We start from the raw sequence: 16,924 nt of genomic DNA on the forward strand, positions 1-16,924 counted from the left end.
CGACGCACGGAAGGTAGACAAGGCGCAGGACGCAAAAAAGTCAGGGCGAATACGGGGTTTATTGGAAGCAACGACACAAAAGGAGCAAGTAACAAACGGGCTGACATAACAATGACCGGACTAGGGAAACAAAAGCAAACGCGGACTAAATACAATGGACTAATGACAACGATCAGGAACAGCTGGTAAACACGGGGAATCCACACAGGGTTAATGAGGGGGCGTGGCATACGGAGGGAGCGGACGATCGGGGCATGACAGAATCGGAGAATAAAATATGTACAGACACTATGGGTCAGTTTCCCAAACAAGGATTAAGCCTAGTCTTGGACTAAATTGCAGTATCAATGGAAATTCACCATTGAAACTCAAAGCTAGTCTAGGCTTAGGCTTAATCCTTGACTGGGAAACTGGCCAAATATATGTACACACACACACACAAACAATAAAGTGCTGGTAAGTTGGTGGGTGAGCAATTTCACAGATGTAGAGTGTCTCAAGTGGTGTAAATACACATAAATATGTGTAGCCTACTTGGTGCTGCGAGTTCAGAAGTGTGATGGATGTGGGGTAAAAACTGTAAAAAGGAAACGATAATATTAAAGTGTTAGAAACTATGACTGTATGAGGAAAGTACCGGTAAGGTGGCACCTCTCTGGTGGCGTGGGTAAGAACAACAAGGAAGGCAGATGCAGTTCCAAACTTTACTGCATTCAATTAAGTAGTACAGTATTGCACTAGAGTTAACACAGACTGGCCATTAGCTGTTACAGGTGCAATGACTAAGTTGTAGACAGGGTGTGCATGTGGTCTAAAGAAGGAAATAAAATTATAGGCTATAAATAACTAAAACAATAAGAACATGGAGACATGTTCAGCTAAATAACACAAATACAACCACTTTATACGATCTCTAATCATTAATCATATAACAGTACTACCATCTACTGGTTAACCTCGGTACATACCGAATACGTAACAGTAATACTACTACCCTCGCTTAATGTATTATAATAATGTGGTGTGTGTGTGTGTGTGTGTGGAGGGGGAGGAATTGGCGTGGAAGGTTAATTAAGTGGCTACACCAGGGTTGTTAGGGATGTGGGGTTAAGAGAGGGAGAGAGAGCCGCGCTCGAGAGATTTTTGTTAGGCACAGCAGTCGTTGGTTCTGGGAGGGAGGTGCCGCTCGTATGCCGTGTAGGGCTGCCGGCAGTGAAGCCAGATAACGGGCTGCAGGGACAGGTCCCAGTGTGGTAGGGGGAGGACAATTAGGACGGGGGGGTTAGGAGTGCATGATCGCTGCTTAGTCTGGGGTGTTTGATAGAGGTGAATAGCGGCCTCCCCATAGTGACGGAGCGGCGGTGTAATTCCCTTTCAGCGTGGTGTCTTAGACTACGGACCTGTGTGAACGTTCCTTCCCCGGGGGAGAGTCTTGAGCCTCGGGGAGGATGCTGTGTTTTAATCTTGTCCTTGTATGTTTGTTTTGTGTCTTTTAAAGTAAGCAGCGTAGCCCGCTAGGGGTCGGGGCGGGACTATAGAGGCGGTACTGGTCCTGTAACGCTTGCCTGTGCCAGAAGTGTGGGGATTATTGTGGATTGCAGTGCTATTGGTGTGCTGTGCCCTAATAGGGATGCTGTGTGGTGCGGGATTCACTGTGTGGTAATGTGGGTTAACACTTTTGGAAGGGTTGGTTTGCTTCGGGGAGACAGCGGGGCCGAACCCTTTGTGAACCCAGACCCGACCCGACCCGACCCGACGGGCCGCTGCATGAATTGTACTGAATAAAATTCTTTGTAATTGTAGTTGAAGCCTTGTGGTGGTCTATTCTCCCCGTACAGCCTCCGACGCAATTGTAGGTTTATTACAGTGTTATTCCTTCTCTCCTAAACATTTCGCAGTCTACCGAGAACTAACAAAACAAAATTTAACAGGCCTACAAGATACACGATTACAACAACGAACGCAGAATACAGAGAATCTGCCTCCAATACAATCGATCGGTAGCAGATATCCTCATAATTTACACGCTAATAACTTAGCGGTTGACCGCACTGCTCACGCAATCCTGCAACGCTGAGTATGGTGAATAACTGGCCAGGATCCTTCGGCGCTGCGTAGGATGATCCGGTGCGGCACAATCGGAAAACCACCGCTGAAAACTCAAGCGACGCTCCTAACGCTGATCCAAGCGCATGCGCGTCGGCATCCCGTTTGCGGACACGGCTTTTCCAACAGATAAGAGATGAGGAAACACATTACTTGAGGGACACAAATAATATAGTATTAACTATTAAGGTCTTAGTCTGTGGTTGGTTAATACATAACTAAGTCTTAGTTACATAAAGATCTCATGTTTATTCATCCTTAATGAATTGTGATGCATCTATCTCAAGCAGTTACTATATTTTGTACAATATCTGTTAATTCTGTAAACCTTTGTGAATTACTGATGAACTATGAAGGAACAAGTACCCCCTCAAGTAAAATGTTACCAAAAATGAACAAATAAGGATAATATTAGCAGGCAAAACTCACAAGTAAATACTGATAAAAAGAATAAAGTGCAGTTTTTTAAACTGACTAAAGATTTTAAAAACACATAAAACAAAAGTATAAACCCAACATTTTGGTATTTCTTCAACTCGTATCAAAATGTAACTTCATCTTACAGAAAAGTCCAATATAATACCAAGAGGAAATCCATTATTCATAATTTATACAGATAAAATCCAGACCAAGATTTGTTTCGACCAACCAATTCAGCATAAAGAGTCACAGTCAGAGAGAACTGAACTGGTAGATTGAAACAAAATCTGGGACTGGATTTTTACTTTCTGGACCTGAATTATCCACCTCTGCTAAGCACCATGGTAATATTGCAGTTTAGCTCCAGTGAAATCAGGGTGGGGAATTTTATAATTGACGCCTCTCAGGAGCCACATACTGAGTCATCATGACATCGACCATCATGTAAACTTTGGTAGTTAAAAGGCCCTCAACCACAATTTGATTGTGCAAAGTTTCACGAAGAATGTATTAGAAAGTATAGAGTTCCCCAAAAATAAATACGATCCGCCTGTCGATCTCCCGCTTCATCATCCCCCCACTCGTGAACAAGACCCCGAGATACTTAAACTCCTCCACTTGGGGAAGGACCCCATCCCCGACCCGGAGAGAGCATTCTACCCTTTTCTGGCTGAGGACCATGGTCTCGGATTTGGAGGTGCTGATTCTCATCCCAGCCGCTTCACACTCAGCGGCGAACTGTCCCAGCGAGAGCTGAAGGTCACGGTCCGATGAGGCCAACAGAACCACATCATCCGCAAAAAGCAGAGACCTAATCCTGAGGTCACTAAACTATGAACAGAATCGGTGACAAAGGGCAGCCCTGACAGAGTCCAACCCTCACCGGAACCCTCAGTCCGACTTATTGCCGCCCATGCAGACCAGACTCTGGCACCAGTCATACAGGGACTGAACAGCCCTTAAAAGGAAGCCTGGCACCCCATACTCCCGGAGCACCCCCCACAGGACTCCCCAAGGGACACGGTCGAATGCCTTCTCCAAGTCCACAAAACACATGTAGACCGGTTGGGCAAACTCCCATGAACCCTCCAGAACCCTGCGGAGAGTATAGAGCTGGTCCACTGTTCCACGGCCGGGGCGAAAACCACACTGCTCCTCCTGAATCTGAGGTTCAACAATCCGACAGACCCTCCTCTCCAGAACCCCCGAATAGACCTTACCAGGGAGGCTGAGGAGTGTGATCCCCCTATAGTTGGAGCACACCCTGTGGTCCCCCTTCTTAAAGAGGGGGACCACCACCCCAGTCTGCCAGTCCATAGGCACTGCCCTCAATGTCCACGCGATGCTGCAGATGCGTGTCAACCAGGACAGCCCCACAGCATCCAGAGCCTTAAGGAACTCCGGGCGGATCTCATCCACCCCCGGGGCCTGGCCACCGAGGAGCTTTTTAACCACCTCAGCGACCTCCGCCCCCGAGATAGGGGAGTCCACACCCAAGTCCCCATACTCTGCTTCCACATTGGAAGGCGTGTCGGTGGGATTGAGGAGGTCATCGAAGTACTCCCTCCACTGACCCAAAACGTCCCGGGTTGAGGTCAGCAGCACCCCATCCTCACCATAAACAGTGTTGATGTTGCACCGCTTTCCCGCCCGGAGCCGCCAGATGGTGGACCAGAATCGCCTCGAAGCCGTCCGGAAGTCGTTTTCCATAGCCTCACCAAACTCCTCCCAAACCCGAGTTTTTGCCTCAGCGACCGCCGAAACTGCATCCCGCTTGGCCTGCCGGTACCTGTCAGCTGCCTCTGGAGTCCCACAGGACTCCTTCTTCAGCTTGACGGCATCCCTCACCACTGGCGTCCACCAGCGGGTTCGCAGATTGCCGCCGTGACAGGCACCGACCACCTTACGGCCACAGCTCCAGTCAGCCGCCTCCACAATGGAGGCGCGAAACATGGCCCATTCGGACTCAATGTCCCCCGCCTCCCTCGGGACATGGGAGAAGTTCTGCCGGAGGTAGGAGTTGAAACTCCTCCTGACAGGGGATTCCGCCAGACGTTCCCAGCAGACCCGCACTATACGCTTGGGCCTGCCAGGCCTGGCCGGCTTCCTCCCCCACCAGCGGAACCAACCCACCACCAGGTAGTGATCAGTTGACAGCTTCGCCCCTCTCTTCACCCGAGTGTCCCAGACATGCGGCCACAAGTCCGATGACACGACTACAAAGTCAATCATCGAGCTGCGGCCTAGGGTGTCCTGGTGCCAAGTGCACATATGAACACCCTTATGCCTGAACATGGTGTTCATTAAGGACAATCCGTGACGAGCACAGAAGTCCAACAACAGAACACCACTTGGGTTCAGATTGGGGGGGCCATTCCTCCCAATCACGCCACTCCAGGTCTCACTGTCATTGCCCACGTGAGCATTGAAGTCCCCCAGCAGAACAAGAGAGTTCCCAGAATGAGTTCTCTCCAACACCCCTTCCAGGTACTCTAAAAAGGGTGGGTACTCTGAACTGCCGCTCGGCGCATAAGCGCAAACAACAGTCAGAACCCATCCCCCCACCCAAAGGCGAAGGGATGCTACCCTCTCGTCCACTGCGGTAAACCCCAATGTACAGGCGCCCAGCCAGGGGGCAATAAGTACACCCACCCCCACTCTGCGCCTCTCCCCGCAGGCAACTCCAGAGTGGAAGAGGGTCCAACCCCCTTCGAGGAGACTGGTTCCAGAGCCCAAGCTGTGTGTCGAGGTGAGCCCGACTATGTCTAGCCGGAACTTCACAACCTCACGAACCAGCTCAGGCTCCTTCCCCATCAGAGATGTGACATTCCATGTCCCAAGAGCTAGCTTCTGCAGCCGAGGATCGGACCGCCAAATTCCCCGCCTTTGGCCACTGCTCAGCTCACAATGCACCCAACCCCTATGGCCCCTCCTATGGGTGGTGAGCCCACTGGAGGGGGGACCCACGTGCCTTGTTCGGGCTGTGCCCGACCAGGCCCCATGGGTATAGGCCTGGCCACCAGGCGCTCGCCATCGAGCCCCACCCCCAGGCCTGGCTCCCGGGGGGGGCCCCGGTGACCCAAGGGAAAACGTGTTTCCATATTGTTTTTCTTCATAAGGGGTCTTTTGAGCCGCACTTCGTCGGGTTCCTCACCCAGGACCTGTTTGCCTTGGGTGACCCTACCAGGGGCATAAAGCCCCGGGCAACTTAGCTCCTGGAATCACTGGAACACGCAAACCCCTCCACCAGGGCAAGGTGTCGGCTCTAGGAGGGGTTCCCCAAAAACAAATACAAAAAAATAAATGAACAAAATTTATACATTTGTATTGTTTTGCAATTTACATTTTGACGACTTTTCGGTTTTCGTTTGCTTTTGTTTTGCTTTTGTTTTCATTTGCTTTCGTTTTGGTAGTCCCTCATGTGCCCTCATCTGTGGCTTGATCACACCTGCAGAAAAACAATGGAGATCACTGTTTGCTATTTTTCACCATTGTGGATTCATGTTTGGCCATCTCTGCCTTTTTCATGCTGTCTCCTCACCATAACTGCTCCTCTTTGTGGTCCATGTCTAGCTTTCATGTCAAACCTTTGCATGACTGGCTCAGTTGCTCCTTGAGTGTCTGTATTACTCACAGTAATGTAGATCCTTTCATATAAGTACTATTTGGCAGCCAGTTACATGCCGCAGCACTTTAATAATCTGCATGGACCCACAGTGATGTGCATCGTTAAGAGGATATCGGCAGGAACCTGCTCTCATCTGTATTAAGAGATGTTCCTGGTGTTTGGAATAAGCGTTTTGCATTGTTTTATGTTTTTAATCTTGTGATTTTTTTTTTTTTTACTTTTTCATGACTAATATGTTCTGCTACAAAGGGTGTGGCTCAGCAGGTCAGAACTGGTCCTGTGACCAGAAGGTCACTAGTTCAAATGCCACGGTCACAATCCCTGTGATCAACCATTATAAACAGTGGTATGAGTCACCTTGGAACCTAAATCATGCCAACAAGGACCCTTTATTTATGTACTCTTATTTATTAAAATGTTCAATTAAAAACATGTTCAAGTAATGGAATAGAAAAATATTAATAGTAGTTGTACGGGAATGAAAATACAGGTCATCTTCCCTGATAAGTGATATCGGAAACTTGTGTGAAAACTCATCATCATCTAAACAATTTAATCTGAAGCCATAAAAAGGTACAATTAACTGATAAGAATATATAAAAACAATAGGGATTCAGCACCTCTGGTGCTTGGACCCGTAACAAGCATGAAAAACTAACAGCTAAACTACATAAACGAAATGCAAAATGAGGGAGAGTGAATCAGGACAAGCAAAGCCACTCTGGCATCAGACAAAAAAAAAAATCTTCAGCCACTTTTTCACTTATTTTGTGTGTGTTAGTTTACTTTTAGTCACAGTGAGCCACTGCTTACAGTTATGAAAGGACCACGCAGCATACAGTCCGGAGGAAATTCAAAATATTGGCTTACAAGGTTTTATTCCACCTCCACCTCCCAAGATCTTGGAGGAACTACTCAGCACATCGCTGCCTGCCTGGATCACCACCCGGACAGAGAGACGGCACAGGCAGAGACGGGAGAGAAAGCAGAAATAGAATAGAAATCTTCAGCCTCAGCTCGTCTTGTGAACTACAGACTGGGTGTTCGCGACGAACATCTGGGTAGAGGAACTTTGTTCGGGGAGTTCATGCCAGGCTAAAGAAATCCAGGTTCTTTTAATTGAAATGGTAATTTACAATTCCTGTCGTAGCTCAAAGTGTCCTCACTGACATGGATTATCTGGTCACCCTATTCCAAGCAGAGGGAATAACACGCTGGATCACGTATAATGTAATATAGCCAGTGCTTACAAAGCGTCCCCCTCCCCCCACATTAGTCAGTCTGATCACATCTCTTTGTTCCTGACTCCTGCATACAACCCCCTCATTGTCAGAACAAAGACCACTATACAGACCACCAGAGTCTGGCCTGATGGAGCCATGACCAGACTACAGGACTGTTTTGATGACACAGACTGGGATTTGTTCAAACTGGAATCCACACTGGACACCATCCTGAATGAATATGCATCCTCTGTTGTTTCCTACACAAATTTCTGCATGGACATTGTTACCACTTTCAAGGTCATTCGCACTTTCCCCAACCGCAAACCGTGGATGAACGGGAAGTTTAAAAGCTGCTTACGTCACGTGATAAGGCTTTCCGCACCTGCGACCTAGAAGTCTACTCAACAGCCAGGTCCAAACTGAGGAGAGGCATCAGAATTTCTAGAATTTATTGATTAATTGTTATTGTTGACACACCACAGCACACAGTGCACAACAATGAAATGTGTTCTCTACATTTAACGCATATGTGACAGCAGGGGGCAGCTAATTCAGCGCCCGGGGAGCAGTGCTTGGGGGCGGTACCTTGCTCAGGGCACCTCAGTGGTGCCTTGCTGGTCAGGGATTCGAACCTGAAATCTTTCAATTACGAGTGCGCTTCCCTAACCATTAAGCCAGCACTGCCCATTTAAGCCACTACTGCCCACAAAAAAAAAAATCAGGAGAGAGCGCGAACACAGTCCCCCACTACCAGAAATTATGCAGTCGAGATTCTCACATTTGGGGAATTCGCAGGGGTCAGCACAGCCGCAGAGCAATAGCTGAGCCACACCCTGGGTGAACCACCTTCGTGACCCTGGTATCTCCCCTGCCAGGTTAGTATCTTCAAATCGCTCCTACAAAGACAAAATTGAAGAGCACTTCAACAACTCTGACCCCCGGTGCATGTGGCAGGGAGTCCATTACTGACTTCAAAAGCAACAACACCTGTCCAGCCAGCGCAGTGACCTCATCCCTCCCCGACGGTCTGAACCAGTTCTTCATGCGGTTTGACATGCAGACCAACCACCATCACACCAGGCTACACCTACATGAGGTTAGAAGGGCCCTCAGGAACATCTACCCCAACAAAGCAGCTGGACCTGACGGTGTCCCTGGACGAGTGCTGAAACACTGCTCCGGTCAGCTGACTGCAGTCTTCACCAGCCTGTTTAACATCTCCCTCCCCACCTGCCTCAAGTCTGCCACCATCTTCCCCGTCCCTAAACAGGCAGCGTTCAGGATCCTGAATGACTACCATCCAGTGGCCCTAACCCCCATTGTTATGAAGTGCTTTCAGCAGCTAGTCAAGTCAAGTGGCATTTATTGTCGTTTTAACCATATACAGTAATACAGTACTTAGTGCAACGAGACAGCGTTCCTTCAGGACCATGGTGCTACATCGACACAGGACTACATAAAGTGCAAGTGTGCAAAAAGTGCAGACATTGTAAAAACAGTGCGACACAGGACAGTGCAATAGAAGAAACAGAAGTGATGATAGTAGGTAAGACAGGCTAAGTGTAAAGTGCAACAGTGCAATAGGTTGTGCAAAAAGTTATTGAGGTAGTGGTGTGAGTGCAGCGTGCAGACTCACTATCCTTGGACCTCGAAGTTCTTTTACACTCGACACCTCTGAAAAAATAAAGGTCTTGAATCCGATCTTTTTGTGATGTTTACTATAAACTTAAAACTATACAAAACAAAAGATGAATTCCTAATTGCTACGAATATACATTACACGACGCGACGGTCAAAAGACTGATGCTCCTAGATTCAAGGCTTCTGCTGTCTTATGCGTCCTTACGCTTTTACACTAAACTCAGCAGCCAATCAATTTGCATCATGTGGCAATTACATGCTAAGGTTACTAATTCTTACGTTATAACAAATACAAAGCTATAAAAATATTCAGATATCAAAAATATAACTCAAAATTCTATTAGAAATATTAATAAAAATATTAAATCCAAATAGTCAAATGTGCATATTTAGTTACAGTACAAAAATGGCTCTAACAAGTGGACTCTATAAAGGTGTGTGTGTGTGTGTATTAGTCCAGTCTCTGATTGTTCAGGAGTCTGATGGCTTGGGGTAAGAAACTGTTGCACAGTCTGGCAGTGAGGGCCTGAATGCTCCGGTACTTCTTGCCAGAAGGCAGGAGGGTGAGGAGTGTGTGTGAGGGGTGTGTGGGGTCCCCCACGATGCTGGGGGCTTTGTGGATGCAGCGGGTGCGATAGGTGTCTGTGATAGAGGGAAGAGAAGCTCCAATGATCTTCTCAGCTGTTCTCACTATCCGCTGAAGGGTCTTGTGATCCGATATGGTGCAGTTTCCATACCAGACAGTGATGCAGCTGTTCAGGATGCTCTCGATAGTCCCTCCGTAGAAGGTAGTGAGAATGGGTGGTGGGAGATGGGCTTTCCTCAGCTTTCGCAGAGGGGGTTGTATGGTTATGAAGCTGGTCTTGAGAGCTCTGAACTCAAAATAGACAAAGGAACTGATCCTGTACTTCAGGAGACAGAAACATGTGGGCCACCACCCTATCAGCATCAGTGGTGAGAAGGTGCAAAGTGGTTCAGAGCTTTTGATTCCTCGGGGTTCAGATCAGCTGTGACCTGTCATGGACCACGAACACATCAGTCATAGCAACAAATAATGACTTCAGAGGCTTCACTTCCTGTGGAGCCTGAAGAAAGCAGAAATTCCACAGCAGCTCTTAGTGAACTTCTTCAGGTGCAGCATACAGTCAGTGATCATATACTGCATCACTGCGTGGTACACTGGATGCAACTTAGAGAACAGAAAGACTATGCAGCGCATCATCAAGACAGCCCAGCGGATCACTGGCACCCAGCTTCCATCACTGGAAGAAATCCAGCAACACCACATTGCAATTTAAGAAAAACACAGTGCATATAAGGTATGAACCTATAGTAGATATACAAAGTCTACACACCCCTGTTAAAATGCCAGGGTTTTGTGATATAAAAAAATGAGACCACAACAAATCATTCCAAAACTTTTCCAACCTTTAATGTGACCTATAATCTGTACAATTCAATTGAAAAACAAACTATTCTGTTAGGGGGAAAAGTATAATAATATTCAAGAAACTGGTTGCATAAGTGCACACACCCTCAAACTAATACTTTGTTGAAGCACCTTTTTGATTTAATTACAGCATTCGTTTTTTTTTGGTCGTACTCAAAAAAAAATAAGAGAAATTGTTCTTACGTTGTGTCTGATGGGGAAGTCAGGAGTTTGAGATTCAGGAGCAGCTCTACTTAAGTCAATTAGAGTTTGGTTTCTAGTACCCCGAGGCCATGCCCTTGGCCTTTGTCTTGTTAATTGAAACTGCTGCCCTCAGCTGTGAGCACTTAGTGAGGTGCATCATCATTCCTCTCCCATTGCTTGTCTGAGGCGGACACGCAACCCTCATAACCTCTGCAGTGTTCCTGCTACTTCTGCCTTCATCTCCCTTAATGTTGGATAGTGGACCTGTCAGTCTGCTGTGAACAAGACTGACGTCATTCCTGCCCTTGCTACACATTCAGCACTTCACATCCTACCTGGAGAACAGCACCACTCCAGCTGCACTACCTGCACACTTTCTCTCTCTGGGTCGGGCTGGGCCCACTCTCTCCTGCTTGTAGCTACTTTTCATTTGAATACTATGTTCTTACCATCATCCACCCTGCCAAACTGCATATTGTTATTTATTGCCCACTAGGAAACTTCACTGAAGAAATGGATATGCTTCTGTCAACCATCCCTGGTGACGGTTTGCCACTTGTCTTCCTCGGGGCCTTGATAGACCACAAGCTACTGCCTTCCTCACCCTCCTGACCTCATCTGGCCTGATCTGCTTCTGCAATCCTGGATACAAACTGGACCTCATTCTGACCCAGAAGTGTATCCCTGATGACTTGCTTGTCACCCCTTTACACATTTCTGGCCACTTTGTTCAGTTCACCTGGTTCCTCCCTACCCTGCTTTCAGTTTTCCAGGAAGGAATCATAATACTAAAGGCAGGGAGAAACACAGGAAGACTTCAATGACTTAACAGGGAATAACAATCAGGAATACAGCTAGCAAATGCATAGCAGCACAGGAAAACAGTCACAATGAACCAGCAATAAACAGAAGAAAAACAGTTTTTAAATATGCAATTAGCAAGGGCTGACAAGGGGATGGTTTGGGCCTAACCAAAACCAATCAGAAATGGCACAGGTCAACAAGAAACGGGTGGAATTAATTACAAATAACAAACACCAGTGACTAGGGAATAGTAACAACACAGAGGGCTAACAACACTAGGCGGAATCAAGGAACAGGTAAAACAGAACATACTAACCAAGGCACGGGCCGAGTAACCATCAACAAGACAAAACTGTACAGACACCAAAGGATAAAATAAAACCAAAAATAAAAGAGAGACAGCCTCAAACTCATGACCAGAGGATTATCAGCTTCCGAACCACACACTCAACCCACAGAGCTAAGTAGGGGCATGAGGAACAGCTTTGTGGTAGAAATTTCGTAGAAGTCGATTTGTTTAAGAGTCTGACAACATTTTATTACCACAAAGCTTTGAGGGAACAGACACTCAGCAGTCTTTCATGCATCTCGTGATCTGCTCCCCGAGCAACAACTGCATACCTCTTTTATAACAAAAAAAATGCAAGTTTACAGACACTTAAGGAGGGGCTGGGTATCCTTGGACACCAGCTGCTTCTGCTCACAGGGGCCTGTTATCAGTTCCAGGCAAGATCAACCTGGTAGAAGCTGATTGGTGTTATGGTTTCCCAGCCCCACCTCGACAGGCTGTTTTCAGTTACTTTCTTCCAGTGTTGGGCAAGCTACTTGTAAAGTGTAGTGAGTTAAGCTATCAGTTACTCAACAATAAATTAAGCTTCACTACACAAAAGCTACCACCCATAGAAATATAGCAAGCTAAGTTACACAAATATGGCATAAATACATCAGAAGCTACTTCACGTTGTACCAACCTAATGCCAGATCAGTGCAAAATGACAGTCAGATACACGTTTAAGACATTTATTAAAGAACAACCCATGATTTAACACAGTGTAGACATTGCTTTAAGTGAAGCATCGAGACATAAATAAAAGCTTACTTTTGGGAATAAAACAAAAAAAAAGTTATTGGCCTACTAGGTAAACCACTACTCTAGTAAACAAACTATTTAGTACCAAATGAAAGCTACTATTTAGTGTTTGGGTAAGACATGGCTATAGGTTTAAACCAATCAATTTAAAATTTCTAGGGAAAAGAAAAACCATATTAACAGCCATCTTATTTCCTTAGGGCCTCCCTTAGCGAGAAAACTTCTTCAGACCCCAATTAAACAAGTCGATTGAAGTTACAAATGAACTTTGTGTTTAAGAACCGTGTTAAACTGTGTTTACGGACAGCATGCAACACCATGATTAATAAGCATGGCTCAGAGAGTGATCACTGGGACAATAGCAAATGAACTGGTCCAAACTGAAATGACAATCAAAGTCCTGAATTACATTTTTTAGTGCTGGGGGAATTAGGTCGAAGGGGAGGGGCAGGCGAGGGGAAGAGGGGTAATGGTGCATGGGTGGGCTCTCATTGTTCTAGCAAGTGTTTGTTTACATGGCACAAGAGAAGCTTTTCAAAAGTGGCATCAGTAAGGCGGTTTCTCTTTGGTCTGAAAATATCCTTTCCTACACTAAACAGTGTTTCACAGGCTGCACTTGCTGGCACCCCTGTGTTGTATCTATACTTTTTAATAATTAAGCTGGATGCATCATCAAATTGATAAAGCTGGATTCATTTTCATTACTTTTAAGTGTTTTTTTATTTATTAATTAGTTAAAACCCAGGACAGAATTTGGGCAAAGTCTATAAATAAATAAATACTGTAGCGCGGAGGCACCGGCGGCCAGCGCGGCATGTTGGACTGATGCCAGCTTGTAAATGGTTCTCAGTAATCGCTTGTGCACGGTGGGCAGTGCGAGTGTGAGGGTTATAGTAATACGGGTGTAATAAACGCCAACTGATGATTAAATCCCGAACTATCTCTGCTGTTTAATTATTGCGAGAATGGTTTTTTTCTTGTAGCATAAAACAATTACACAACATACAATTGCTACGAAAATTATTGTTGAAACGACACCTGTGATGATCCCACCACTGGAGCCACCTAAGGAACAGATACAATGTTACTTCAGTACATGAACACCATATACCTGTAGTACAATAAAACTAAAATATAAGAGTATTTCTGAGTGACTCACCTGGAAATAAATCCACTTCCTTCACAGTGACCTCCATCATACTCACAGGGTTGCTGAACACACATGTATAGCTTTTATCCAGCTTGTCACTCTTCTGAACAAATGTTGTGGCAACATTTGCTACCATCTCATTGTTCTCCTTCCAGGAGTACTTGGTATATGTGGTGTCATTTCCCTCACAGACCAAAGTACACTGGGTATTTTCGCAGATTTTCTTGACACTGGGTTTGGACACTGGTTCTGTAGATCGGCGTAAAGACACAATTAAAATGCTAAAAACACCAAGAAACTCATTACTGAAATATGGACAAGTATACAGAATAAAACTGACCTAGAATAATAATCTTACTTACCAAGTGCAATCACTGTAAAAAGTGACTTAGCTGCCATTCCATTGATCTCAGCAGATAAATCCAGTTTTTCATTCAGCGTTAAATGCATAATTTTAAGCTCCCCAGTTGCAGTATTCAGTTGACACCTTGGTCTGGGTTTACATATGGTATAATAATCAGGCGTTGATTGACCTGTTTCCCACTCTGCTGCTTTGTTCAGGCCACTTTTCCATGTGATGCTGAAGATGGGCTGGTTCACAGTGGGCTTCAGTTTAACTTCTCCTCCTACTTTTCCAAAGACCACCTCCCTCCCTGCATGGGTGGCAAAGACATCAGAGTGCCACAGAAAATCAGATTTTAAAGTGAATATGTCAAAGCTCTTAAGTTTAAGCTAATAAATAACAGCACTACAGACATCCCTATTTAGGGATATTGATTTCAGGTAGGTGGAAATTCAAAAATGTTCTGCTATTTTTCCCAGAATTTGCTACCTTATAGAAACAATTGATTTTTGTTTTTTTTGCCAAAAAATCCTACCCATACTTTTGAATAGACATTAGCCTAAGAATTTATGCTAACAGAATAACTGTCCTATACTCAGGGGCGTTGCTAGAGATTTTGGGCCCCATGAAAGCATATCATATTAGGCCCCCCAGTCCAAACCAATCCAGTTATTTTCCTAATTTTTTAGGGCCCCTGTCACTCAGGGGCCCTTGGAATCGTCCTAGCTTTCCTCCCCCTTACGGCGCCCCTGCCTATACTACTATACTTTAAATGAGGGTAGCATTTTTTTACATGTAGGTTTATGCTGCCAGGAGCTGCTACCTTTAGTGTTCAGTGGGGTACCATGCAGTAAATATATACATGTACTGCATATATATCTGGAATTGCACGATACGTTCACCTGGTCTCAGTGTGACCCCTATCAAACTCCGTCAAGTGCTGGTAATAATGTCTAATGCGTCTATGAGGCGTCCTTTGTGTCTGGTGACTAGACCTGGCAGCTACTTGCAAAACGAATCATTTACAGGTGCATCGCTGGTCTGCACGTGTACCAATTACATCCAAATCACGCCATTACTTCTGGGCGCTTCATTTTTTTTTGGAACTTTGTAATTTATTGCTTTTGTGACTTAAAGCCCTACATTGTTCTACATTGTTGCTTATTTTCTGACTTTTCTGACTATGACAGTCTAACTTTGTGTGCTGATTCACTGTACGTACTGTATCACAGGCTTGAATTAACTATTAATCAATAACTATTAATTAATTGTGTGGTCTGGAGGGGGGTGCTGGCGGTAGCTAGAATTTGTTGCGGGAGGGGGGGTGTCTGTATTAAACGGAATAAACGGAACGCTACCGTTATCCTATATTCTCTAACAGCGTTTATCTACTGTCTTAATTAGACAAAGATTTTCCTTGGTAATTCACGCATAATTAGATACTGACATAACGTCTTCAGACTGAGTAAAACAGCAGCGTGCGTTTCAAGGCGTGGCTGGAAATATCATCTACAATTCTAGATAAATAAAAACGGCACTTTGGATATTCAGCGGACACATTGTAGTGTTAATTAATTCATCGGAAATTTAGGTTATTACATCCATTCCTGCTTCCTGAAGTAACGGGCGAGGTCACTTAATTAGCTCGAGTTTTTTGAGTACACATTATAGATATTACGGTATGAATCAGTAAATCAATATTCAAGATGAATCAACATTCAGTTAACAAAAATGAACAGAACCGGCTAAATGACACATAACAGTATAGTTGCCCTCTTAGGTAATAATGAACTTACCATCACAAAGATCTCCGATACAGCACACAAGGGTAGTTAAAGTGAGAGCCCGGAAATACATTATCTGTTTATTTACTACATATAACACTATGAATACCCGATAATATCAGGACTACAGGCCTTTTCTTCGAAATAGAAACTGGAAACGGAGAACGTACAATATACGACATACAGTCGTGCGAGATAAAACGAGACACTGCAAGACAATTATATAATATAATAAGTGTAAATGAGGAATGCGCTGGTATAAAACTAGGAAACCAGCAAAAACACTTTGCGTCGCGCTTTCTGCCGGTGCAAAATAGGGTCCAAAACAGAAAAGTTATTTTGACACGCCCATAAATAATGCTTTGGGTTAGATCGTGACGACATTGCACATGGTCTGTATAGTGCAATACAGGATCAAGTTATAAATACGTAATAAATAGGAAACGTGTTGAAGGTTTAAATTGGTAAATGGTAAAAACAGGCAAATAATTTCAAGGTGTGTACAGAAAGTTTTAACCCTCTGAAAAGCCTATCCATTTTGAGCGTTCTTCTATCCCCTTTAGGCTTATTACATGGTATGTACATGAGTTAGCCACATATAGCTGTATGGTTCTGTTTTCAGGATATTCTGGGCTACTCAGATATGTCATAATTTAATGTGTGAATGCTGACTCAGTCTTGGTATCATCCTTCTTATGAGGAAAAAACTACTAGCGCCTGTTGAAATTTCTCAATTTTTAGTTTCATGTACTATAAAAACTTGCAAGCACTACAAATATAATCTTATAAATGTTGAGATTAGAGTCCCTGTGATGTGGCAATGCAGGGATTTCATTGGGGACCTTTCTGTGGCTTAGTATTATGAAGGAACACATGGTTAGTGTCAGGAAATTTTATTATTGTTTTAAAGATAAGAAAGATGATGATGTGATTGCATGCCCCCTGGTGGAATGCCACGGATATACAGTGGAGTAGCAGTGCCACGGCTTATCTTGATTCTCCAAATAGCACACCTGCCATCTTCTATCATATCCTATTCAAAGGCACAATATGTTCGCTCATTCTCATTTACATGCACAAGCCATGTGTCAACCTCAAA

General features: G+C 44.9%; 1 protein-coding gene and 1 non-coding gene across 2 annotated transcripts; both read right to left on the minus strand.

Moving 5' to 3' along the window:
- Positions 1 to 8,099: 8,099 nt before the first annotated feature.
- Positions 8,100 to 8,263, minus strand: LOC111838285 (U1 spliceosomal RNA). Its single transcript, XR_002836853.1, has one exon. It is a non-coding gene; the product is annotated as a U1 spliceosomal RNA (small nuclear RNA).
- A 2,168-nt stretch (positions 8,264 to 10,431) lies between these two features.
- Positions 10,432 to 16,138, minus strand: LOC111838279 (uncharacterized). Its single transcript, XM_072700193.1, has 4 exons — positions 15,838 to 16,138; positions 14,061 to 14,351; positions 13,708 to 13,947; positions 10,432 to 13,613 (listed from the first exon to the last, which is right to left on the minus strand). The coding sequence occupies exons 1-4, from the start codon at positions 15,896 to 15,898 to the stop codon at positions 13,486 to 13,488; spliced, it is 720 nt and encodes a 239-aa protein (XP_072556294.1). The 5' UTR covers positions 15,899 to 16,138; the 3' UTR covers positions 10,432 to 13,485.
- Positions 16,139 to 16,924: the final 786 nt, after the last annotated feature.

Source organism: Paramormyrops kingsleyae, chromosome 16, assembly GCF_048594095.1.
Source record: "Paramormyrops kingsleyae isolate MSU_618 chromosome 16, PKINGS_0.4, whole genome shotgun sequence".
Taxonomy (NCBI): Eukaryota; Metazoa; Chordata; class Actinopteri; order Osteoglossiformes; family Mormyridae; genus Paramormyrops; species Paramormyrops kingsleyae.

What these genes read in the sequence shown, in the direction of transcription:
- LOC111838279 (XM_072700193.1), bottom strand. Translation starts at nt 15,898, where the DNA reads ATGTATTTCCGGGCTCTCACTTTAACTACCCTTGTGTGCTGTATCGGA. An exon ending in TATCGGAGATCTTTGTGATG is followed by an intron (nt 14,352 to 15,837) that starts GTAAGTTCATTA and finishes CCACCCATGCAG; the next exon opens with GGAGGGAGGTGGTCTTTGGA. An exon ending in TTTTACAGTGATTGCACTTG is followed by an intron (nt 13,948 to 14,060) that starts GTAAGTAAGATT and finishes GCCGATCTACAG; the next exon opens with AACCAGTGTCCAAACCCAGT.